This window comes from Bufo bufo, chromosome 6 (assembly GCF_905171765.1).
Source record: "Bufo bufo chromosome 6, aBufBuf1.1, whole genome shotgun sequence".
Classification (NCBI taxonomy): Eukaryota; Metazoa; Chordata; class Amphibia; order Anura; family Bufonidae; genus Bufo; species Bufo bufo.
The window spans coordinates 104717538-104743666 of NC_053394.1; the positions used below are offsets into that span (position 1 = coordinate 104717538).

General features: G+C 43.2%; 1 protein-coding gene across 6 annotated transcripts in view; it reads left to right on the forward strand.

Annotated features, from left to right (window-relative positions):
* Nucleotides 1–26129, forward strand: part of TACC2 (transforming acidic coiled-coil containing protein 2) — a 181915-nt gene that overhangs the window by 135886 nt on the left and 19900 nt on the right. For 2 of the 6 annotated variants that reach the window (XM_040438035.1, XM_040438034.1), the window contains exons 10-16: nt 8727–8787; nt 10419–10635; nt 18201–18262; nt 22801–22898; nt 23058–23214; nt 25476–25616; nt 25923–26003. In XM_040438035.1, the coding sequence (XP_040293969.1) occupies nt 8727–8787; nt 10419–10635; nt 18201–18262; nt 22801–22898; nt 23058–23214; nt 25476–25616; nt 25923–26003 (817 nt within the window). The remainder of the gene's footprint in view (nt 1–8726; nt 8788–10418; nt 10636–18200; nt 18263–22800; nt 22899–23057; nt 23215–25475; nt 25617–25922; nt 26004–26129) is intronic. The other 4 variants (XM_040438036.1, XM_040438037.1, XM_040438038.1 and 1 more) reach the window with 4 other exon arrangements.

Sequence of the window (26129 nt, forward strand, 5' to 3'; positions counted from 1 at the left end):
TAATAAAATCTAAAATTATAAAATAAGAAACAGACTAGAAAATAGAGTATGTTTCACTATATGGTTATAATTAGTAAAAAAAAAAAAAAAGTGTCAGGTGACACGATCCCTTTAAGAGAATGAAGTGAAAAGAAAAATCATGCCCTAAAGGTGAATTTCTGCCCTATCATGTAATGCAATGTTAATGCAGTGATATACTTTTTCATCAAATACCAGTGTAAGTCCATTAGGCTTTCTGTGACCTACATAAAGGCGGATGTCCCGGGGTCTTATGCTTTTATGTTATTACAGAGAACTGGGGCATCTGTTCAGTAAGATCGCACTTTGTCCATTAGAGCTTCCACTTGTTTTCTGGGCCACCAGTCCGGTATTCATACAGTCATTTTTCTAGTGTTTCTGCTATTATGACATAATAAAGAGTGCTGGACCCGAAAATGTTTGAGGAAAGAGAAAGAGGAGAACAAGTGTCTCTGATGTTCTCTGCTGGTTATACAGTCATGTGAAAAAATTAGGACACCCTTTGAAAGCATGTGGTTTTTTGTAACATTTTTAATAAATGGTTATTTCATCTCCGTTTCAACAATACAGAGAGATTAAAGTAATCCAACTAAACAAAGAAAACTGAAGAAAAGTCTTTTCAAGATCTTCTGTAAATGTCATTCTACAAAAATGCCTATTCTAACTGAGGAAAAAGATAGGACACCCTCACATGTATTCCCTCTTAAATTGGCTCAGATCTCACACCAGGTGCACATAATTAGTAGATCGTTACTCTGCATGTTGAATGAGGCTTGCCCTATTTAAACCTCAGACATTTAGTTTGGTGTGCTCCTGACTGTTGAAGTGAGAGTGAGCACCATGGTGAGAGCAAAAGAGCTGTCAGAGGACTTCAGAAAAAAGATTGTAGCAGCCTATGAGTCTGGGAAGGGATTTAAAAAGATCTCAAAAGATTTTGAAATCAGCCATTCCACTGTCCGGAAGATAGTCTACAAGTGGAGGGCTTTCAAAACAACTGCCAACATGCCCAGGACTGGTCGCCCCAGCAAGTTCACCCCAAGAGCAGACCGCAAGATGCTAAAAGAGGTCTCCAAAAACCCTAAAGTGTCATCTCGAGAACTACAGCAGGCTCTGGCTACTGTTGATGTAGAAGTACATGCCTCTACAATCAGAAAGAGACTGTACAAGTTTAACTTGCATGGGAGGTGTGCAAGGAGGAAACCTTTGCTTTCCAAGAGAAACATCGAGGCCAGACTGACATTTGCCAGAGATAAAGTTGACAAAGACCAGGACTTCTGGAATAATGTTCTTTGGACAGATGAGTCCAAAATTGAATTATTTGGACACAACAGCAGAGGACATGTTTGGCGTAAACCAAACACAGCATTCCAAGAAAAGAACCTCATACCAACTGTGAAGCATGGAGGTGGAAGTGTCATGGTTTGGGGCTGCTTTGCTGCAGCAGGACCTGGTCAGCTCACCATCATAGAATCCACGATGAATTCTACTGTGTATCAGAAGGTGCTTGAAGAACATGTGAGACCATCAGTTAGAAAATTAAAGCTGAAGCGGAACTGGACCATGCAACATGACAATGACCCAAAACATACTAGTAAATCAACCAAAGATTGGCTGAAAAAGAAGAAATGGAGAGTCCTGGAATGGCCAAGTCAAAGTCCAGATTTGAATCCCATTGAGATGCTGTGGGGTGACTTGAAAAGGGCTGTACGTGCAAGAAACCCCTCAAACATCTCACAGCTGAAAAAGTTCTGCATTGAGGAGTGGGGTAAAATTTCCTCAGACCGATGTCGAAGACTGGTAGATGGCTACAAGAACCGTCTCACTGCAGTTATTTCAGCCAAAGGAGGTAACACTCGCTATTAGGGGCAAGGGTGTCCTATCTTTTTCCTCAGTTAGAATAGGCATTTTTGTAGAATGACATTTACAGAAGATCTTGAAAAGACTTTTCTTCAGTTTTCTTTGTTTAGTTGGATTACTTTAATCTCTCTGTATTGTTGAAACGGAGATGAAATAACCATTTATTAAAAATGTTACAAAAAACCACATGCTTTCAAAGGGTGTCCTAATTTTTTCACATGACTGTATAGCACCAACATATCCTACAGCGCTGTACTGTACATTTATATTAGTCATTGTCCCCAATGGGGCTCCTCCACAGTCTAAGGTCAATCTTATCAAGCTCCAAAAAAATTTGCGTTTTATGAAATGTGTATGTTTTTGGACTAGAAAGAAACCCACATAAAACACATGCAAATTCAACCCGGTTATATTCAAACCCAGAACCGCAACCGTGCAAACCAAGGATTAACAAAGTTTTTGCTTGACATATTTTTTTTATTGTGGTGCATTTTCATTTATACATTTTATGTCAATATCTATATATAAAGAAAATCCAGAAACTTTGCACACTGACCACTGAGCCTCACAATAAGCTGCATTATAGGCAGGATTACAGTGAAAGGTAACACCTATATAGAGATAAAAAAGATTACACCATTTACATTAGCTCACCTCTTGCCCCTTCCTGCACAGTGACCTCTGCATAGGTCATAGAGCATGCCCACAGTGCTCCTATAGAAGCTGGACTACAGATTTCTATGATGGTCCTTGTAATATTTATATCTAAATGTTGATAACAGAGCAGAGAAGCAGATCTTGAAGGAGGTTCTCATAATCATGTACTAACAGTGAAATAAATAAAAAAATCAGATTACAATAAAAGACTAGGGGGGTCATTTACTAACAGAACTTTGCCTTTTTGGGGGGTATTTCTGGAGCAGATTGCGGCACAAATAAACTTTTCACTGCTCACACCAGGTCTAAAAAAAAAGGGCCTCTTCATAACTTCATTCTTCTACGCTTCTTTATAACTTCAGCGGTTCCACAGCCACTGCACAGGGTTATTATTAGTGATGGACAAACATCTGCCGGGGCGGTTTGCGAACATGATCGCGCAAGCGCGATCAAATGTTCGCAAAGCGCAAGTTCGCGGCGGGTCCCATTCATTTTAATGGCGGGCGAACCTGAAAAACCTTCAGCTCATATTTGCAGCCAAGAAATAATGACTAGAAGTGCACAAATAGTCCCACAACATGGACAGTGACATACCAGATGTATTATTCGAATTTGCGATCTCCATTCATTATTTTTTTCAATGCGAAATATCAGCAATATAATTTTCGTGCATGCGCAAATGCACTATAAAGAAAGTATATTGTATATAACACCCTGCTTCAATCAGTTTTTTTGGGGGGCGACTGGTATATCACACCAGTAGAAACTATTTGTCCCAATAACATTTGTCCCTCTATATACCTGCAGTATCGCAGCAGAACCGCACACAACTGCCGCACAATACAAATGCACTAGAATATACTTTCTAACATAGAAAGTATATTATAACATTGTACACGGAAGGCAATCCATTAGAATATACATGAAGATAAAACGTAACCTTTAATAATGTTACTATGAGGGTCCATTCACACGTCCGTAAGTGTTTTGCGGATCCGCAAAACACGGACACCGGCAGTGTGCATTCCGCAATTTGCGGACCGCAAATCGCCGGCACTATAATAGAAAAAGCCTAATCTTGTCTGCCATAACGGACAAGAATAGGACATGTTCTATTTTTTTTTTCGGAAACGGAAGCACGGATGCGGAAGTGTAAATGGAAAAGATATCCCTCAAAATGAAAATAAATTTAATTATTAAAGTTAAGCAAAAAGCATAGATGTGGTAGGCAATAACTCGGCGGCACCAAATCAGAAGCCATATGTCCTACCACAATCTGGGGGGTTCCAGTGCACATCCATTAATCCCGGCGGTAAAGCAAAAAATCATCTATCCCTGGGCTAGATGATGATGTGGTATTGAAGGACAGGGTGGGCAAAGAACTGTCCCTGATATTGCCCTACAGGGGGGTGCTATTCTGGCCCTGGTAGCCTAACCACAGACCACCCGCCCTGATAAGAGCGACCCGTCCGGAACCTTACCCTATATAAAAATGGCCCTAGTAAGCCCCTAGACCCCTGACATCCAGGTGATCACTATATAGATCTATGTGTTTTTGACTCATTATAAAAGTATATTATAAGTATATCGCACCCCTCTGTCTATCACACCTATCGATAGCACACCTATACCAGTCCTTAAAATGACTTTTGTGGCCCTATTAGCTAGCGTTTGGTGTCCCTAACTCCACACAGCAACCTCTCCCTACACTGGCAAAACACTGAATGTAAAATGGCGGCCAGATCAGGTTTATTTATAAGGTAGGGGGTATGTCCATGTGCTGAAATGTCTTGATTGGCTGTCCTGTACCACCTGATGGATGTGTCATGGGTCAAAGTTCTTCACAATGTAAAAGAATATGGCAGGCACGAATATCTTCATATGTTCGCATGTTCGGCGAATCGTGAACATGCAAAGTTCACCACGAAACGACCGCCGGGCGAACCGCAAGGCCATCTCTAGTTATTATGACCGGCGTATAAAAAGCCGGTCTTAATAAATGACCCCCCTGTGTATTGGTAGCTTTAGTATCTACAGACTAGAAAACCCCTTTTTTCAGTTTTAATAATTAAATAATTTATTAGTTTAGATAAAATAAAAAAAAATAATATACATGTATTATAAATTTTGCTTTGAGACCTTTATTATATTGGCACAATGGCCTCTCTTCCTCTAAAGAAAAAAAAAATGGTACGGCCCATTTTAGTCCAGTAAAATGCATTAGAAGGAGATCTGAATAGGACTATAGATGGTGTCAGTCATGTGACCCTCAAGCCCCTCATATCACCTTCAGAATTCACTTAACTGCCTAGATACTTAACAGGTGAATAGTAGTTTATAGAGAGACAGCGCATAAGTATACAGCATATACAGTATTACTGCCTGCCGCAGCACCTCATCGTGCCTGTTAGTGTAGAAGCTCATCTAACATTGTTCTCCGTCTCCCCTGTATGTGTCTTTTTTGTTATTTTTTTTAGTTATTTTTCATAACATCACCTAGAGACAGGCAGCCATTTTGAAAATTACCTGGAAACAGGCAGCCATGTAGACACACATACAGTGAAGTACTGGTTGTAATAGCCACAATGGTTTCCACTGCTAGTTCTATGTGGTTATCCCATGGGAGTGCCCTGTGTACTCACCCAGCACATATATATCATGTAACACTGTTGCTTACTGAATGTCAGTGGGGTGTCACATGTCTGATGCCATGTTTCAGTTAGACCTTGGATATATTACACAGGACTGACTGATTCATGGGCTATACCATTCTGCTGTGCAGATAGGGGTCAACAACCTGATATAAGAAAGGTATGTAAGCAAAATGTAATATTTTATGTATATTTGAAAATTAATGGGGTTGTCCGGGTTCAGAGCTGAACCCGGATATATCCCCATCTTCACCCCTCCAGCCCCCATGACATTAACATCAGGGCATTTCATGCTCCGATGCTCTCCTTTACCCTGTACTGAATCACACAGGGCAAAGGCATTTTTTGGAGATCCGGCGACGTACTTTGCTATCCAAGGGGAAAGCTAGGCGGAGGCTTCCACCTAGTAGTGAGCCCGGTGACGTCACCTCCACTAATGGGCGGGCTTTAGCACTGCCGTAGCCTGTAAAACGGTGTAATAATATAAACAAAAAACCCCTGCCCTGCGCAATACATGAAATGCACCGATGCTCGTATCAGGGGGGCTTAAGGATGAAAATAGAGATATGTCTGGGTTCGGCTCTGAACCCGGACAACCCCTTTAAATGAAAAACAGAATTCCCCTTTAAGGCTTGGGTTACATTGGTAGTCTTGTCTTTCTGCTGAGGAACAATATAATCTAGAACCATGATAGGTCATTCTATTAATCATCAGAAGAGGCCATAGTCTTGGGTCATTCCATTTAAGAGTTGACCTCCTGAAGAAAGTATATAACACCACAGATCAGTACATGTTTAGCTGTCATATTGCATTGAATTAGGTCTCATTGTTTGGGTTTGGGGTGGCTTGCCGTTAAGAAGCTCCTTCCTGGTCTATGTTAGTGGCGCCGTGGAGGGCATATTTCAGTACACAGCCTCCTGTCTGTCTCTTTGTCTCTGTGTCCATAGGATGGTTGAAGATGTCGTGTCTGTCTGTTCTCTCTTGTAAGTAACTCCAGTCATTTCTATTTCTTACTTGTCAATGTCTCCATTGCTCAGCATGAGATTTTCATTCCCTATCCTTGGTTTGTCTTGTTCCTATTGTCTCTCCTGCTAATCCTGTCAATTTGCTTCTCACCCACCACAAGGCCCATGATGTACGTAATGTCATGCTTGTGAATATGTGCCGTGTGTGGTCTATGTGTAAAGCAGTGTTGTTAAGGGGGACGAAGGGAGAGATGTTCTTCACACTTGGCAGGACATCTTGGGAAAATGATTTGATTATTTCAGTGCATAAGAACATGCTTGGGCACATTCCAAATGAACTTTTAGACTTTTTTATTAGGCTACTTTCACACTCGCGTTTTTACAGATCCATGACGGATCCGCCCAAAACACATCCATTACAATAATACAACCGCATACATCCGTTCAGAACAGAGCCGTTTGTATTATCTTTACATAGCCAAGATGGGTCCGTCATGAACACCATTGAAAGTCAATGGGAGACGGATCCGTTTTCTATTGTGCCAGATTGTGTCAGAGAAAACGGATCCGTCCCTATTGACTTACATTGTGTGTCAGGATCCGTTTGGCTCAGTTTCGTCAGGCGGACACCAAAATGCTGCAAGCAGCGCTTTGGTGTCCGCCTCCAGAGTGGAACGGAGACTGATCTGATGCATTCTGAGCGGATCCTTTTCCATTCAGAATGCATTAGGGCAAAAACTGATCCGTTTTGGACCGCTTTTGAGAGCCCTGAACGGATCTCACAAACGGAAAGAAAAACGCGAGTGTGAAAGTAGCCTTATTCAAAACTAATCATGACCAAGTAACAATGTGACATTTTGACATCAGGGTGAAGTGTTCAAACCTATGAAGTTTGATTTAGAGGTGGCACTATGGTGGTATGTGTCACCTTCCAGTATGAAATTATAAAAAAAAACACTTTTTATCAGTTTCTTAGTAATAACTGATTCTGAGAACGCCTGGTAACAACCAATATGGCCACCATTTCAGTTCTGGCAGCAATTGTCAACAACGTTTTTTTTATTTAAAGGGCATCTGTACCTATGACACCGGCTGACCTGTTACATGTGCACTTGGCAGCTGAAGGCATCTGTGTTGGTCCCATGTTCATATGTGTCAGCATTGGTGAGAAACATTAAGTTTTAATATATGCAAATGAACCTCTAGGAGTAACGGGAATGCCCCCGTTGCTCCTAAAGACTCATTTGCATATATTAAAACTTCATTTTTCTCTGCTCTGCTCTCACTGCAACTTCCATGCCCTCTGTACTTTGATTGACTTTAGGAGAAGTCAGTGCCAGGTGTGATCATGTCTGCCTGGTCCTGTCAATCAAAGTGCAGAGGGCATGGCACTTGCAAAGAGAGCAGAGCCTCTAGGTGTAACGCCCCTGTTGCTCCTAGAGGCTCATTTGCATGTATTAAAACTTCATTTTAATATATATATGAAACACCAGCCTTTTTTAGAAGATTTCCAGCTACACATTTCCTCATGTATCACATGCATTCAAATGATTGGCTATACATGTAATATATGGTTGACACCAGGCAATTTTCGAGCAGATCATCACTGACAAGTGTTCATAGAAATGCTTGTTAGCGATGAACCGCCCTGTGTAATACTGCCGCCGATTGCCTGATGAACCGCTTGTTCATCGGGCAATCAAAATCTTTCAGCAGGTCAAAAAAATTGTTTGCCGGCAGCAGATCGCCCTGTCTAATCACGCTCTGCTGCCAGCAAATAATGATTCGGTATGGGAACAACAATGGCATTAGTGATCACTCCTCCCCATACTGTGGAGAAGATTGCTGCATGTAGTAGCAGCGGTCTCCTCCGCTAGCGAGCAGCAGATTGTCGGGAAGAAATGCTACCTTCCGAACAATCATTTGCTTCATCTGTTAATGTAATACAGCCTTAGGTTAGCAAGGCCCACCTTTCTGTCACAAATAAGGGACTCCAAGCAGGTGTTCCTTCTTCTATGATGTCCATGTGCCCTAAGAGAATGGGGCATGTGTCACTGCATGAAGATTTGCTAGAAAGTCTTCTGCAAAAACGCTAAGGGAACTCTAATTATGACTAGTTTCCTCCCAAAAATAATTAGGGAATGCAAAAAAAAAGTGCTAAAAACAACATGATTGTCTTACAGTAGGCTCCTGCCCATGGTTGTATTTGAAGTAGGCTCCTGCTCATGGTTGTATTTGAAGTAGGCTCCTGCTCATGGTTGTATTTGGTACTTGTGACACATGGATAACAAATATGACTCTCACAGAATTCTAAGGGAACATACTGTACCTTCCCTTTTTACTTGTGTAGTGTAGTGCACTCAAATTTATGGAGTAATTCTCCCCTTAAGACATTGCTTCTAAAGAAGAAGGCACCAGACCATGGGTGTCATAAAGCACCGTGCAGACAGCCTTGATGTATGCATGAACACTTATATCTGCTAGAAATTTATTCAATAGATCAAATTTTTCTTTTTATGTTTTAATTGCACTTCCTACTTCTGCGTTTTGAGTTGACCTTTCTTTTCTTCTACTTTAGTGACACCTTTAGGGTGAAGAAGTCACCAAAGAGATCTCCAGTCACTGAAAATGGCTCAGAGGTATGTTTGTCTGACACCATATATAATATAATATTGCTAGGCCGTACCATTCACTTTACAATAAAAAATTTGTAGCTCAATCAGCCATAACATTTATTATCTTGTACCCATGGAGCATGTGAAGGGGTGGGATATATTAGGAAGCAAGTAGACAGTTCTTTAAGTTAGTTTGCAGGACAGGACAAATGGTCAAGTGTAAGGATCTGAACGACTTTGACGGGCCAAACTGTGATGGCAAAAATGACTCCAACCCGATCTTGTGGGGTGTTTCTGGTATGCACTAGTACCTACAGTACCAAAAGTGGTCCAAGGAGCTACAACTAATGAACCACAGACAAGGTCACGGGCGTCCAGTTCTCAATGATGTCTGTGGGGAGCAAAGGCTAGCCTGTCTAGTCCCGACCCACAGTAGACTTGCTATAACAGAATTTGATTAAAAAAAAGGTAATGTTGACTATTATAGAAAGATGTCAGAGCACACAGAGCATTGCTGCTTGCACAGTATGGGGCTGTGTAGCCACAGATTGGTCATTCTGCTCATGAAGACTCCTTTCTGTCCTCAATAGCACATACAATGTGCACATGAGAATCAGAAACAAACCAAATATTTTTCAGGAACAGTTTAAGGGACATGACAAACAGTTCAAGGTGATCACTTGACCTCCAATTTCCCCAGATCTCCCCAACATAGCATCTTTCGAATGTGCTAGAAAAACAAGTTTGCTCCATCGAGGCATACCACTCATCTCACAGGACTTACAGGGGTTGTCTCATCTCAGACATTGATGGCTTATCACTAGGATATGCCATAAATGTCAGATAGGCGTGTGTCCCTATCTCCAGAACGGGTCCCCTAAGTTAAGGAGAGTGTTCCTTGCAAGAGAGCGGTCCTCCATTCAACGCTATGGGAGTTTTGAAAAGAGCTGAGCATGAATGAAGCAGTGGTCATGCTTATATGGTATGCTCTCCAATAATTTCTATGAGACTTCCGAAAATAGCCAAGCGCGTTCACTCAGCTATTTTCGGTACTCCCATAGAAATTAATGGAGCGCACGCTGAGCATGCGTGGCATGCTATACTTCGCTTCAGGAACCGCATTCTCTAGATATCAGCGGATCCCAGGGGTGGGACCCACACCTATCTGACATTGATAGCATATTTTAGCAATATGCCATTAATGCCTGAGATGGTCATAGCCCTTTAAGGATCTGCTGATGATGTCTTGGTGCCAGATAGGTCGGAGGTCTTGTGGAGTCCAGACAAGTCACTGCAGTTTTGACAACAGTAGGGGGACTATACAATATTACAATTCAAATTTTATGGCTGATCAGTATATAGTTACATGCATATTGATATATATGGATATCTATATATAGTGTATACAGTATTATTAGGAAATCCCTAGTTCCATTGCATTATGATCTTGAAGGTGACTTCAATGGCAAAAAACTTGCAAGGAACCTGGCACAAATGTTATCGTTCCAGCACATACGTTGGTGTATATGTGTGACACTATGTCTACCATTTAATTAGTACTGCACAGAAAGGCATTAGCTATTACATGAATTGTGAGTTTTTGTGAAGTTTTAGCATATGTTAATATTTTTATATGATATGACTTTTTTTAACAGGAGCTCACAATACTTTGCAAGTCAGACACCCCTCCCGTAATAGCTTCTGAAGAACATGCTACTGATGAGGAAAAGCTGGCCTCTTCGGTCAGTAGCCAGAAATGGTCTTGCATGGCAGTGGACCTAGAACAAGAGAAACCGGACTACCCCCAGCCGTCTGACCTGACCAGCTTTGTCAGTGAGAACCAGTTCCACAGTTCTCCAAGTGGTATGTACGGTATGTCTCAGTGGATTTCTCTGTGCACTCTTAATGTTACCCCTTTCAATTATTTGTTATACCCCATACATCACTAAAAGCCTGGCCTCTAATTGCTTATTTATTGACTTTCTTGCCCTAGAACGTGTCCTTCAGTAATATGGAATATTGATCAGCTGCAGGCAATGGCCCTCATATCGGGTGCACTGATTGCAGAGCTGTCCCTTTGTATTTGGTGAACTTTGTTTTCTGCCGTTATACCATCCTTTCTTTTTCTACGGTACACCAAGTAAGCAGGAGTAAGAGTACTGAACCAGACACAATGCCCTGTAGAGCTACCCCAGCTAATTAAAAGACTATCCTTTTCACCCCGATCGGCTGCGGCCCTGTTGAGAAACGCAATCTTTTAAAATGAGGCCTAAAGTGCACTGAGGGTGGGTCATTTCTACTCAGTGCACCTTAGCTCCTCCACTCTGCAGTGCTAGACCCTCCTCCCTGTACTTGATTGCTAGGACCAGGCATCAGAAGCATCTCTTGCATGGCCCTGTCATCCCACGCCTGCGCTGTACAGTACACCTGTGGCTCATGCCCAGTAGATCTTATTGTCCTGGCACCATCACATAGAAGATAACTGCGCATGTGCCAAGGGTACACTGTATGGTACATCTTCAGGATTACAGGACCAGGCAGAGATGATTATTCACACGTCCACAAATGGGTCCGCATCCGTTCCACAATATCGGGAACGGGTGCGGACCCATTCATTCTCTATGGGGCCGGAAGAGATGCGGAGAGCACACTATGTGCCCTCCGCATCCGCATTTCCGGAGCACGCGCCGCGGCTCCGCAAAAATATAGAACATGTTCTATTCTTGTCCGCAATTGCGGACAAGAATAGGCAGTTCTATGGGGGGTGCCGGCCGGGTGTATTATGGACCATAATTCTCAGAGTTAGTATATAGCAAAAGGCGGTACTCACAATGCAAAAAATGTACTCCTTTATTGTCTCCAACAACACCATATACATGAGGCAGGGGCGGAACAACTTCCATTCAGTCAAACAAAGCAGCGACGGCCGTTTTGCGCACTCGCGCTTCCTCAGGCCACTGACATCATCGCGCTACTTGCGTGCTCCATTTAAATGTTGCTCAACAGGGTTGTCATAGTGACAACTAACGCTAACCCGTCTCAACATATGTTATAAAATCTCATCAAAGCAAACAAATTAAAAACAAAAAAACACAATATATAGGCAGATCATCTTATTCATAAAAAGACACTAAGATCATTCTTATCATTAAGGCCTAACGGGCCCATTGCTCTGGAGCGAATAATCCTCCTTGCTTCCTTTTGTAGCAGTAGGCGATGTCTATCTCCCCCTTGTCAGAAAATCCACCCACAAGAAGAAGCAGGTCTCGTGGAGACAATAACCTTATCCATGGGGCCTGAATTGAAAAAGAGTAATGTTGTGAATCTCACCAACTATGGATATAATCTAGCAGAACAATTCGATCCAGTTGGATTTGAAATTGACTTATTCAAATCAATACGTAAAATGCATTTACACAAAATGTTTAGTAATGTACCCCAGGTAACAAGTGAGAATAGACGGGGAGAAATACCAGTAAGTGTTGGTCCTTTGGGCTTCAATATTTCCACCATATTCAATGAGACGGAGAAGTCTTGTTTAGAGCTATTGACAAATATGGAGTTAGGTGACGAGGCCAGCAATGGAGATGTGAGTGAGAGGTTCGATGGAGGGGTCAGGTCCACATTTTATCCCCCCTTGTCTGCTGGAGGTAGCATTGACATTTTTCACCACCAGGTACTGAAGGAGGTTAGACCATTAATATATCCCACAGCCCGTGATAATATAAGTAGAAAAGAAAGAGAGGCTTTGAGATGGATTCGCTCTCATGAGGACGTGGTGGTGAAACAAGGGGGGGCAATGTGGTACTGATGACCAGAGAATATTATGTCAAAGAGTCTCTAAGACAGTCAAGACATGAAAATACGTATGAGACATTATCTGTAGACCCCATTATGGATATACAGGTTCAACTCAGGAATCTCTTACATAAATACGGTACGTTATGAAAGATTTTCTTTCTAGTCGCACGGCAGAAAAACTTATACCCTTGTCCTCCATTAAACCATCTTGGTATATTCTGCCTAAAATTCATAAGTCGCTGAGCCAACCCCCTGGCCGACCTATTGTGGCATGGATTGGTTTGCTTACTGAATCATTGTCAAAGTATGTGAATTGGCAATACAAGCAAAAGTGGTCTCTTTTGCCAATTCATTAGAGAAGCCTTGGGTTTCGTTTTAACTAACAATACGTCCAGGTTTGGGGATCAATGGTATAGGCAGAAACATGATACTGCCATGGGGACACCCGTGTCCTGTACATATTTGGCTAGGCTTGAGGACAGATTTGTGTTTTCTGTCAATAATCCATATTTATGTTACATCAAACTATTTCTGCGATATGTGGATGACGTTTTCATAATTTGGTCAGGTACAGAGTCCCAATGCTCAGAATTTGTGACATATGAAAGAGATACATTGAATGAGATAAATGATATGAACATGAAATTCACTTGGAATTATGGAGGTCAGACTCTGGAGTTTTTGGATGTGGCTGTTTTGGTGAAAGATAATGAGTTGGTTACGGAGGGCTATCGTAAGCCCACGGCGACAAACTCCTTGCTGCACCACAACAGCTTTCGCCCACACAGTGTGAAAAGATCAGTCCCTTATGGACAATTTATAAGTCTCAAAAGGATAAGTAACACTGAAGAAGGATACAGGATACAAGCCCTGGAATTAAAAGAACGCCTTTTGATTAGAGGATACCCAAATGAAGCCCTAGACATAGCTATGAGAGAAGCAGGGGAGTTCTCCCAATGGGATTTACTGAAGGGTAATAAAAGAAGAAAAACTAGGAGGGATAGCCAAAAGAGGTTTACATTCTCCTGTAAATACAGCCCAATGGCGGAGAACATACGGAGGGCAATTTATAACAATTGGGATATCCTGAGAAATGATAGTAGCCTGGCGGAATATACGAAAAACAAACCACTAGTGACGTTTAGGAGGAGCCATACCATAAAGGATAGGTTGGTGAGAAGTCGTTATATAGAAAAAAGAAGGATGTGGAAATTGTGCCTTCTGTAAATACAATGCTCAGAATAAGATCTTGAATTTCGGGGGATCTGTCATAAGGTTAGCAGTTTAATGACGTATAGAATGTAGCTATGTGGTATCCTTATTAACATGCCAACGTTTTTATATACGGTAAAACAATCAGACGCATGTACGAGAGATTCAGGGAACATGTGAATTCGATTAAATCAGGAAAAGGATGCCCCAGGTTGATAGACCATATGAGGGAAGCAGTGGCGGAGCTAGAAATGACTGGGCCCCACAGCAAATTTTTGAATGGGGCCCCCCTCCCCCAGTAATTTTTTCGCAACCCCTTCCTTTTTATGCCACCCCCATTCCTGTGGCTAGTAAGGATCGCTCTCTCAGACCAGGCCCGGCAGCTGTTCCATCCGTTTTCTACACTGTCTATACTGTCACTGTATATCATTTCATTGTGTAATACTGTTGAGGGGGCCCTGACAAAATCTTTTAGTCCTCCTCCTCCTGGATGGGCCCCTTCTGGGTCAGGGCCCCAAAGCAGCAGCTTCCCCTATAGCTACTCCCCTGGAAGGAAGCACATGGAGAAAAGCCAAGCTTTTGCAGTTTCTCAGGGATTGAGCATGTCCCGAACCCCCCACAAGGGGGAGATAGACATCGGCTACTTCTACAAAAGGAAGCAAGGAGGATTATTTGCTCCAGAGCAATGGGCCCGTTAGGCCTTAATGATAAGAATGATCTTAGTGTCTTTTTATGAATAAGATGATCTGCCTATATATTGTGTTTTCTTGTTTTTAATTTGTTTGCTTTGATGAGCTTTTATAATATATGTTGGGATGGGTTAGCGTTAGTTGTCACTATGACAACCCTGTTGAGCAACATTTAAATGGAGCACGCAAGTAGCGCGATGATGTCAGTGGCCTGAGGAAGCGCGAGTGTGCGAAACGTCCGTCGCTGCTTTGTTTGACTGAAAGGAAGTTGTTCCACCCCTGCCTCATGTATATGGTGTTGTTGGAGACAATAAAGGAGTACATTTTCTACATTGCTGAGTGCAGCCTGTTGCTATATACTAACTCTGAGAATTATTGAATACTGTTTGGCTTGAGCGCCACGATAATGCTTGCACGGAGTTACAGGGACGCCTATGTATTTTTGCCTGGGATGTAGGCAGTGCCGCCCAATTCCCTCTCACATGATTGAAGAGATGATTCTTTTCTTTTCAAAATTCTTTTTATTGTCATTTTAAGTATATATAGCAGTAACATCAGCAGTAATCAGGTTACCAAATGAAATTACAGTGATAATATACAAGCATAAGCATTAAAACTAGTGGTATCAAGACATCATTGAGCAAAGGCTATAAGGATTCAGCCAATCATACTTAAAGGGAACCTGTCACCTCCCAAAACCATCCCAAGCCGCCAGCAGTACCTGCGTGTAGCGAGCAGCGTGTTTCTGATGATGCCTTTCTTCCTTAAGTTAGATTCAGCAAAAGTACTGAAAACGTTGTTTTATCCCCTGCCCAGGGCGCTTCAAGTCACGGTAACCGCGCCCCCTTCCCTGCCCCTTCGCTGTGACTGACAGACGGCATTTCGGCAGCCGAACTCTCGTGCATAAGCGCTGTCAGTCACAGCGAAGGGGGCGCGGTTACCGTGACTTGAAGCAAGGAGGCCGCTGCCCCCGTGACTTCAGGCATGTGTGGAGAAGCGCCGGCAGGGGATAAAACAGCGTTTTCAGTTCAAGAAGAAAGGCATCATCAGAAACATAAGCGTGTTGGCTTATCAATATCTCATTATAGCCATTTTTTTTATGGTAAGGCTCAGTTCTGTGATCCAATGAATAAAAGAGAGGGAGTGAGAGGGCAATACCACCACTGATAGCGATGTCTGCATCCCATGAAAAATGTACCCTATAGGAACTCTAGGCCTCAACGTGCCTGTATAACAATACCACTATCGTCGTCCTCATTATAGATGGCACAATCCCTTCTCTCACTACAGTCACTAAATCACTTAACTGCCCATCTCTATCACCGCTACTATATAACAAGTTCATTCTCTCCTTCAAACAGCTACTATTATCTAAAGACCTATGTAGACCTGCAACACGGTTTAAATCCCTTCTTGCCCAATTAAAAACACCTAGAAAGGTAGTCTCGACTCTCTGCAAGCTGCTCCTGTCTCCACCTATAGATCCCGAGCACTCTTTAATCTGAGCCTGGGAGTGCGACCTTAAGGCTCCATTCACACGTCCGCAAAATGGGTCCGCATCCGCTACGCAATTTAGCGGAATGGGTGCGGACCCATTCATTTCCAATGGGGACGGAAAAGATGCACATAGTGTGCTGTCCGGATCCGCATTTCCGCATCAGCACTTCCGGTTCTGCAAAAAAAATAGAACATGTCCTATTCTTGTCCGCAATTGCGGACAAGGTTAGGCATTTTCTATTATAGTGCCGTCGATGTGCGGTCCGCAAATTGCGGAACGCACATTGCCATGTCCGTGTTTTGCTGATCCGCAAAACACTTATGGACATGTGAATGGACCCTAAGAGAAAGTTCTCAAAAGAAGATTTACAAAAACTATTTCTGGCACCCAAACAGACCTCTAAATGTGTGAGAATGCAAGAGAGCGGTTGTAAAATATTGACCAGATGGCACCTCACGCCAGTGCGATTACACAAATATAATCCAAACTACAACCCTAACTGCTGGAGATGTGACCAGCACTTGGGCACGTATTTCCACTAATGGTGGACCTGCCCTCTCATCACCTCATACTCGAGGTCTGTTTTAGCACTGATTAATTTAGTCACTGGTTTAACCCCTACTACCTGAGATCTGCCTATTTTAGGCCTAGTTCACACAAATGTTTTTTTTGCGAGTGTACGGGCCGTTTTTTTGTGTTCCGTATACGGTCCGTATACGGAACCATTCATTTCAATGGTTCCGCAAAAAAAACGGAATGTGTTCCGTATGCATTTCGTTTCCGTATTTCCGTTTTTCCGTTCCGTTGAAAGATAGAACATGTCCTATATTTGGCCGCAAATCACGTTCCGTGGCTCAATTAAAGTCAATGGGTCCTCCAAAAAAACGGAACACATACGGAAATTCATCTGTATGTCTTCCGTATCTGTTCCGTTTTTTGCTGAACCATCTATTGAAAATGTTATGCCCAGCCCAATTTTTTCTATGTAATTACTGTATTCTGTATATGCCATACGGAAAAACGGAACAGAAACGGAAACACAGCGGAAACAAAAAACGGAACAACGGATCCGTGAAAAACAGACCGCAAAACACTGAAAAAGCCATACGTTCGTGTGAACTAGGCCTTACACCTTTTCCCAAACAAAACCCCTAAGGGGAAACTAAGATTAACTAGACACCTCCTAGCCGCTACTAGAATTAGGATTCCTACACTGTGGAAGGCGGACTCGCCACCTACACTTTCACAGTGGTCGGGAAAGGTGGACTCTTTATATCGTTTAGAAGAACTGGCAAGATGGGAGTCCAGATCGCATATTCTCTTTCAGAATACTTGGTCTCCTTGGGCTATGATTCTAATACCTGGCGCTGTCAGTTAGGTAGAGGAGGAGGGAGGGTCTAGGTCTGCAGAGCGGAGGAGCTAAAGTGCACGTTAGGACCCACCATCAGTGCACTTAGGCCTCATTTGCTTACTTAAAAAAAAACCCTACCAGGCCTTGTGCCTGGGCTGAATACTGTTCCTCCTGCAGACAGATGACACATCTCACCGACCGTGAGGCATATGACTGGATAGCCCCTAAATACTCTGTTATATCAGCAATTATGTTGCTAAAATATACACTATTTTTATTATTGTTATTAATTATTATTATAGAATTATTATTATTATGGAGGATACAGATCACAGTCATTTCTTTGGAAATGTTAAAGTGGATTCGCAGGCTCCCTGCTTACCGAGGAGCTTTTGGCTTAGTATATGAAGAGCACTTACAGAATAAACCTCTTGTAATTTATTAGCATTCTGGTATTGCTGTAATGGAAATCAGCTCTCCATGCACTAATGTCCAGGGGAGACTGCTACATAGCAGTGTATGTGAAAAAGCAGAGCTGCAGTGTAAAGAATGGGGCAGATCAGCAGGCTTGGCCTCTGAAGAGTCAAAATGTAATTTGGAAAATTTTCTTAGACTTCTGTACTGATCATGACTGGGCCTTAGATATTTATTGTAGGTAAGGACTACCTAAGTCCATGCAGTCATAGAGGAACATGAAGGGTTATATCAGTGGAGGTCCAAGTGTTGAGAACCCCACTGAACACTCAGTAAACATGCTTTAAATAGATATAGAATATTTCATATTGTGGTGAAATATTTAAGTGAGAGGGTAGGCCCTCGGTTTAGACAAAAAGCACATTCTATAGATTACAATTGATGATGAGATATTATTTTATATATTTTTCAGATATAGATTACGGAAGCTCATTCAGCATAGAATACATGGAGAAGACTGGAAAATGTTCTCCGGTAAGTCCAATTCAGAGGGTACATTACAGTTGGGGAGATCATTTACTCTAAGGCCTGGTTCACACTTGAGCGTATTTGATACGCTCGTTTTACGCGTTTTTTTGTCGGACGTTTTCGGGGCTTATTACAGCGCGTTTTTGGAAATAGGAAACGCGCGTCGTACGCGCGTTCTTTCTATTGACCACAGAGGCGTCCAATGAAAAACAGCCATGTCTACACTGTGTCCAATGAAAGAGACTTCCTGTCGGAGCACCACCCTATCCTGTGTGTTTATGAACAGAGGAGACGTCCATTTTGCCGCGTTCCCGTTGAAGTCTATGGGCGCGAACGCGCGACAATACGCCCCAAAGAAGCTCCTGTACTTCTTTGGGCGTAGGGCGTTTTACAGCACGTTCGTACGCGTGTAAAACGCGTAGGTGAGAACCATGCCCATAGGGAAACATGGGTTTTCGCCTGTTGAGCGTTTTACAGCGCGTAGGAACGCTCTGTAAAACGCTCAGGTGTGAACCAGGCATAAATGTAATTAAACTGGACTTTTGGAAGTTTAAAGGTGTTATCCTATGATTAATGTAAAAAAAAAATGAAAATATAGGACATGACAATCTCTTTCTAACAATGATAGAACCAGCCCCGTACCTCACGTGGATCCAGAGATAACCCTATCCATTGCTGCGACTGCTCTGCTAGACTTCTTTCAAGCTGGCAGCTTAGGGGGCTTGCACTTTTTGAGGGGATGTGTCTTTTCTACTGCAGCTGGAGGCAGTTGAAGAATGTAACTGAGCGTGTGCTTCCATCTCAGTGAGAAGGACAAAGAAATAAGAAAAAGAGCAAACAGGAGGTGGCGCTATACAGATCGATGTAATCAAATAACTCAGTGGCTATACTAAATGTTTAATTACATAAAGTCAAAAAAGTATTCAGATCTAGGTGCTGGTTTGAAAAATGTAGAATATTTTTCATGGCACTTTAAAGGGTTTCTGTCACCTAAGAAAATGTGTATTAAGCTGGCTGACATTAGCGATGTGCTAATGTCATCTGAACATAACTATATTAGTGCCATCTCACTAACTGAAGCCTTTATTGAGAAAAACAAACTTTTATAATATGCCAATTAGCCTCTAGGAGCTGGGGGGGGGGGGGGGGGGGGGGCGTTGCCCCTGCTCCTAGAGGCTCCGTTCTCCCACCTCTGACCACCCCTTGCTACACTAGATTGACAGGTCCAGGCATTGTTGGTCTCCTACCTCCGGCCCTGTGTGCAGTGTAAATCCCGTGCCATTCAGTATTCGGCGCAGGCGCAGTGAGTGAAGCACTCACTGCGCCTGCGCCGAATACTGAACGGCGCGAGATTTACACTGCGCAAAGACTTGAAAGACTTCGGGTAATAACTTCATAAATTGATTTCTACTGAAGAAAAACATTTCCCGAACTCTGGTTCGGTTCCAAGGTACCACTCAAAAAAGTTATACACATCCCAGAATTGTAAAACAAAACATGCAATGCAACAGCTCTCTGCAAACCAAATAAAGTACAAAAATGCATAATAATTGCTAGTGCTATACTTATAAATTAGAGATGCTTGGCAAATCATTTTGTACAAAATTATTTGAGCCCGTCTGCCGCATGTCAAGGCGATCTCTGGGTTCCTAACACTAAATTCTACCTGTTATGTGCCATGACGGCTACCATACAATTCAGGCAGTGTAGGTTCCACATGCATGCTGGGCCTGCTTTAATTTCTATCATCTTTGGTGCCAAAATGGCCTTCATTATATCCAAGGAAGGCAGGTACCAACATGCATGCCGAGCCCACTCCCCACCACTCCTGGTGCCAAATGTGTGGTGTGGCTGACACCTCAGTCGTGCACTCCTGACCAGCTCGTCTGACCCATAGGCTGATTTTAATTAGTGTGAGTATATAGCTCAGCCTGGTCCCCCTTATTCACTGGAAGCCATTTGGCACCAGGAGAGGTATAGGGTGGACTCTCATTGCATTCTTTGGTGGCCATTTGGCACCAGGAGAGGTATGGAGTGGGCTCGGCATGCATGTTGGTACCTGCATTCCTTGGATATAATTGCAGCGTCCCACTACACGTGTGTGGGCACTGCTTAAAAGCACTTTTTACTCTAAAAACTGTATTATGTGACTTTGTACTAATTTACCTGCAAAATCCCTGTTACCAGGCAGATTAGGTGTAATTTATACATCCCACCACTAGATGGGGATAAAACTTATTACACATATATACCTAGGTCAGGTCTGGTTAGTCAGTGGAGATCAGGGTTTAGAATGTATCAGAGTCTAGAGCAGATCTGAGTAGATCAGATTAGATTAGTGGGAGAGAATGCAGAGTGAAGACTCCACATCACAGATTAGTGAGTGGCGCCAACTTCGCTATGAGGTAGTACCAAGGTGTGAGGCGCACAAGAGTGTTTTCCTTCTGTGGCCGGACTATACACTTGCATCCCTGACCAGTAGGAGAGAGTTTGCCTCCCTGGAATAGAAACAAGCTTCCTAACGATTCATCGGTGATAACAGCCATTATTGAGGACTTATAGCTTCCGGCAGCCACACCATACTTCTGGGAAACAGGGTAGCTACCTGTCCCAATATTCAGCTTGGAGGGAAAGGACAAGGTATAGGACTGAGCACATCAACTGGAATAAGGTACTCCCCAACCACAGCTCAAATCAAGCCTGAGAAAGCCTGGAAACAGTGGATCTGCAGAATTAACTCTAATACCAACCAGAGACTGTATTTTGTACTGCTGCAACCAAAGTCATCAACAGTAAAAGTTGTGAGTTGCATCTTACCACTGTCTACCTCATTATTACCACTATTGGTTGTACCACCATTAACGGTACTGGCGTCATGACAAAAAACATCAATGGACTCAGCCGCAATAAGCACCCCTAACATCAAGGGCACCTCAACCACCATCTTGGCTGATGCTTCCCTACCACAGAGCGTGCCCCGGATGATTTCGTGCTGTCCACCTCAACACTGTGCTGCCAGCCCAGGGAGGCTTTCTGCTAACCGTGAGTAAACTGATGAACTGTGTGTTATTATTTGGCCCCTCATCGGTCCACCGTGCACCTCACGTGTTGCCCCTGCGCTAGTGGCTGGCTGCATAATGGAGGCCATTTTGGCACCAAAGATGACAGAAATTAAAGCAGGCCCAGCATGCATGTGGAACCTACACTCCCTGAATTGTATGGTAGCCGTCATGGCATATAACAGGTAGAATTTAGTGAATTTAGGAACCCGTCTTACAGAGATCGCCTTGACGTGCGGCAGGCGGGCTCAAATTTTGTACAAAATGATTTGCCAAGCATCTCTAATTTATAAGTATAGCACTAGCAATTATTATGCATTTTTGTACTTTATTTGGTTTGCAGAGAGCTGTTGCATTGCATGTTTTGTTTTACAGTGTTGTTTTCAGCCATAGCAACGTGCCCCTGCGCATTGGGATGTGCTGACTGACCCCCCAGAATTGTATCAATGAAAAGTACATATAACTACAACAAAGTTTATAGGGGTCAGAATTTGGTGAAGAAAAGAAAAAAATATGTTTAGCAAAGTTTTTCTTGAGTATTAAAAATTGGCTATGTAAACAAAAAAAAATAAAAAGTTATCGCCCCAGAAAGGCAGGAAGTGAAAAATGAAAAACCCTTCGGGGCTGTAAGCGTTCCCTCTGCTGGTAGTCCCAGCCCTGTGGCCTTTTTAAACTGCGTACTTACAGCGTGCGCTCTCTTACAAGTGCTGGCCCATCATTCCTGCTGCCTCCGGGAACGAGAAGCACATTCTAGCGCCAGGGTAAGAAGCCAAGCACTGCAAATATGGAGTCATTAGACACTTACAACCACACCAAGCGCCGGGCCGCCAATGATATTGCTCCAGAGATGCAGGCCAGGTAGAATCGCTCCAACACTAGTCCAATCATAGGTGGGAGAGGGGTGGCTTCCCTACTTCCTCCACAGCTCTGGTCTGGAGGTGGAGGGGAGATGCAAGCAGCCAGTAGGAATCCAGCCAGCCCCAGCCTAGTATGCAGCCTTCCCTGCCTGGGATATACATTGGTGTCGTTTAACGCCTGTGCTAAGCCACGCCCCAAGTTACACCCCATGCCACACCCCTAAATAGTCATCCAATAATCGAATTCGAGGTTACATGTTCAATTAATCGTGATTTTCATTTTTTCGCATAATTGCCCAGCCCTAATCTATTCCCATGAGCACTCCCAGAGCATTGTATAAGAACCAAGTTGTCCTTGAGCAGATTAGACAAAAACAGGAAGTAACGAACCCGCTCGTCTACACCGTAAATCTGTCACCTGGCGTTATAAATAATGTCCCTTACGCAGAAATCTTTTGAAGTTCTTCTGTACAGTCCGCCTTACTATGTATTGACTAGTGTATAATTAAAACCTAGCAGTCCACCCCGGTGAGTGGTTTTGAAGAAGGATGACATACTGGGTGTGGAACGTAGTCTGCATTTACGAAGCTTGGCTTGGTCTCACCTTGCTATTGTAATATCTCCCTAGATCCGTGACATGCCTCAGACTCAGTCCATGTACCTCATGTTTGAGGCATCCGTGGATAGCCAAGGAAAAACACCAGACTCCTGCACTCTAGATACAGAGTAAGTATTGCAAGAATGCTGAGCAGCTTCTGGAGTACTGATATTTGTCTTGCAAATGAGTGACCACATGTTCTGCTATGGAGGATGGGTTTAGCTAAGAGCGGAATTAGTACAACTGTTGTACGGTTTCTTTAGAAATTGCCTGTGGTTTCTTGTTAGGTCCAACTTTGAGGAAATGGATCCTAAACTGTGCTCGGTGCAGTTGCCCATCTCAAGATCTCCCCCTATTATGCAAGACAACATACGCCTACCTGTGGAGAGGTCACGGCAAAGAGAAGATGAGCCAGAAGTGCTTGGGAGTGGCAAGATGGAGCTGGTAAGAACACAGTGTGTGGTAAAATCTTAGAGTGGAGGATTTCCAAGGAATTTAGAAGTAGATATTAAACAGGTGGGACCATTGGGACCTACACCCATCATGATCCCCCGTCCACAAAACATGTGGATCGGAAGCAGATCTGAGGCCTAACTTCAATGGGGCTGAGCTGTGCCTAGGCCACGTGACCAATGAATGTGTTGTCACTGGCCTAGGGAAAGCTGAGAGAAGGCTGCGGTGTTACTGCGAGCGCCGTTGCCTTCTCAAACAGATGATCGGTGTGGGTCCCGGGTGTTGGACTCCCAGAGACCAAATACTGGAGTTCTTATGGCTCCATAATATGGACCTGTAGGAACCATGTGATGTTGTTTAGAGTCCATGGTTCATTTTACTGTAATTTTGAAACTCCTGGGCCATAAAGCATATCTGTAACAGGGGCCTCCTATCTGGCTTGTGCCAATTATAATGCCAATGTCTCCTATGAGAGATAGGGGCCTTTTAGCCCTCTCAGGCACTATGACCTGAATCCAGCTGTTACCTTTGCACCCCCTATAGCATATGCTTTTATATACTGGTACATAGGAGGTCAGAAGTTTCTGTCAAGCCCCTTTTCACAGATTATGTCCCTTTTCTTAGGCGTACCCTTTCAGTATGTGTTTGAATGCCAGGCTGAGTCTGATGACGTAGCATCTTAATGCCACACACAGTTAAAGTTCATTCTGGGCCGATTTCTGGGAGACTTCTGTGGGACCCCAACTCTCCCAGTAGTCCAGGAGGTCTCCCCTTCTTCCCGGGAGAGTAACATAGTTACATACGGTTGAAAAAAGACTTATGTCCATCAAATTCAATTAAGGGATGGGTGGGGCCCAGACTTCTACACATTTTCATAAGTATTAATGTTATTTACTTTTAAGAATTCATCTAAGCCCTTTCTAAAACTACTCACTGATCCACATCTTGAGGTAGACTATTCCCCATTTCTTACAGTAAAGAAGACTTGACATCTTTGGAGACTGAACTTTTTCTTCTCCAGACTTGTCTTTTGTGGGGATTTTACATGGAATAGCTTTTCACCGTATTTTTTGTATGGCCCATTTATGCATGTGTATAGGTTAATTATGTCTCCCCTTAAATGTCTCTTCTCAAGACTAAATAAATTTAATTATTTTAATGTTTCCTCCATGCCCCGTATTAGTTTAGTCGCTCTCCTCTGTACTTTTCTCAGCTGCAGTGCATCCTTTCTATAGACTGGTGCCCAGAACTAAACTGCATGTTCCAGATGAGGCCGCACCAATATCCTGGTAGCCTTAGAAGCAGCTGATTAACATTGTATGCTGTTATTTAAAGGGGTATTCTGGTTGTTTGAGGTTATCCTCTATTCACAGGATAGGGGATAACTATTAGATCAGTGAGGATCCTACCACTAGAACCCTCACCAATCATGAGAACAGGGGCTCCGTACCCCATGCAGCCCCCATGAAATGAACAGAGCGACCATGCGGGCATTTGTGCGACTGCACCATTAATTTTCATGGGAATTCTGGAGATATTGGAGCGCTGTACTTGGCTATCTCCAGAACTGCCATTAAAATTAATGGAGAGGCCACGAGCATGTGCGACCGGCCTCTCGGTTCATTTCAGAGGGGCTACGGGGACCCCGTTCTCGTGATCAGTGGGGGTCCCAGAGGTAGGAGCACCACTGATCTAATAGTTATCCCCTATCCTGTGGATAAATGTAAAGTTATGCATCTGGGTAGTAATAATCTCCGTGCATCATATGTCCTAGGGGATATAACACTGGGAGAGTCACTTATAGAGAAGGATTTTGGTGTACTTGTAGATCATAGATTAAAAGGGTATTACGGTTGTTTGACGCTACCCACAGGATAGGGGATAACTATAAGATCAGTGGGGCTCCTACCTCTGGGACCCCACTGATCTAATAGTTATCCCCTATCCTGTGGATAATGTCAAACAACTCTCCCAGTGTTATATCCCCTAGGACATATGATGCACAGAGATTATTACTACCCAGATGCATCATTTTACATTTATCCACATTGAACCTCATTTGCCAAGTTGATGCCCAAACACTCAGAGTGTCCAAGTCAGCTTGTAGTTTATGGACATCTTCCATAGACAACACAGTACTACATAGCTTGGTGTCATCTGCTATAAAAAAAAATAAAGTATTTTGACAAGTATTTTATAGTTACCCCTGTGCTGTAAAATAACGTTCACAAATTTGTATTACTTGATGGCAGGGCTCCCCTGAGGACGACTATGTGGCATCTGAGGCCTTACTATCCCGGATTTCCCACCACACTGCACTCTGTGGCCAACTGAGCTACCTGGAACCAGATTTAGCCGAGAAGAACCCACAAGCCTTTGCACAGAAACTACAGGTTTGTTTGCTAATTTCTTTGGTACACTTTCCAGCTGTGTCTGCCCTATATTTCCCATGAAGCTCTGTGCTGTAGTGACGAAGAGAGCACCATGGGATATGTAGTACAGACGTAGAACATTGCTTTAGTAACGTTCGTCCCGTTTTGCATAATCCCTTGTCTTCCTCCTCTGGTGCCCCATTCTGTCTGACCTCTGATCCCTCGTGTGCCTCTGTCTGTTCCCCTCTTCTGTTCACCTTTGTTTTACTCCACTGTGTCATGATTATTAAGTGCATTTCTCTTTGGCTTGTCCTTTTCCTGGAGTAGGAGGAATTAGAGTTTGCAGCCATGCGAATTGAGGCTTTGACGTTAGCCAGGCACATTTCCCAGTCCTCCCAGTGTACCGAGGTATCAGTGGTGCGTGTGCAGTGACTCTGCATCCATCTGCTATTGTGTGTCCATTGATCTCCTACACTTCTCTCTCCACCCAAAGACACCTCACTATTAACCGCGAGACCGAGTTAAATGAATCAC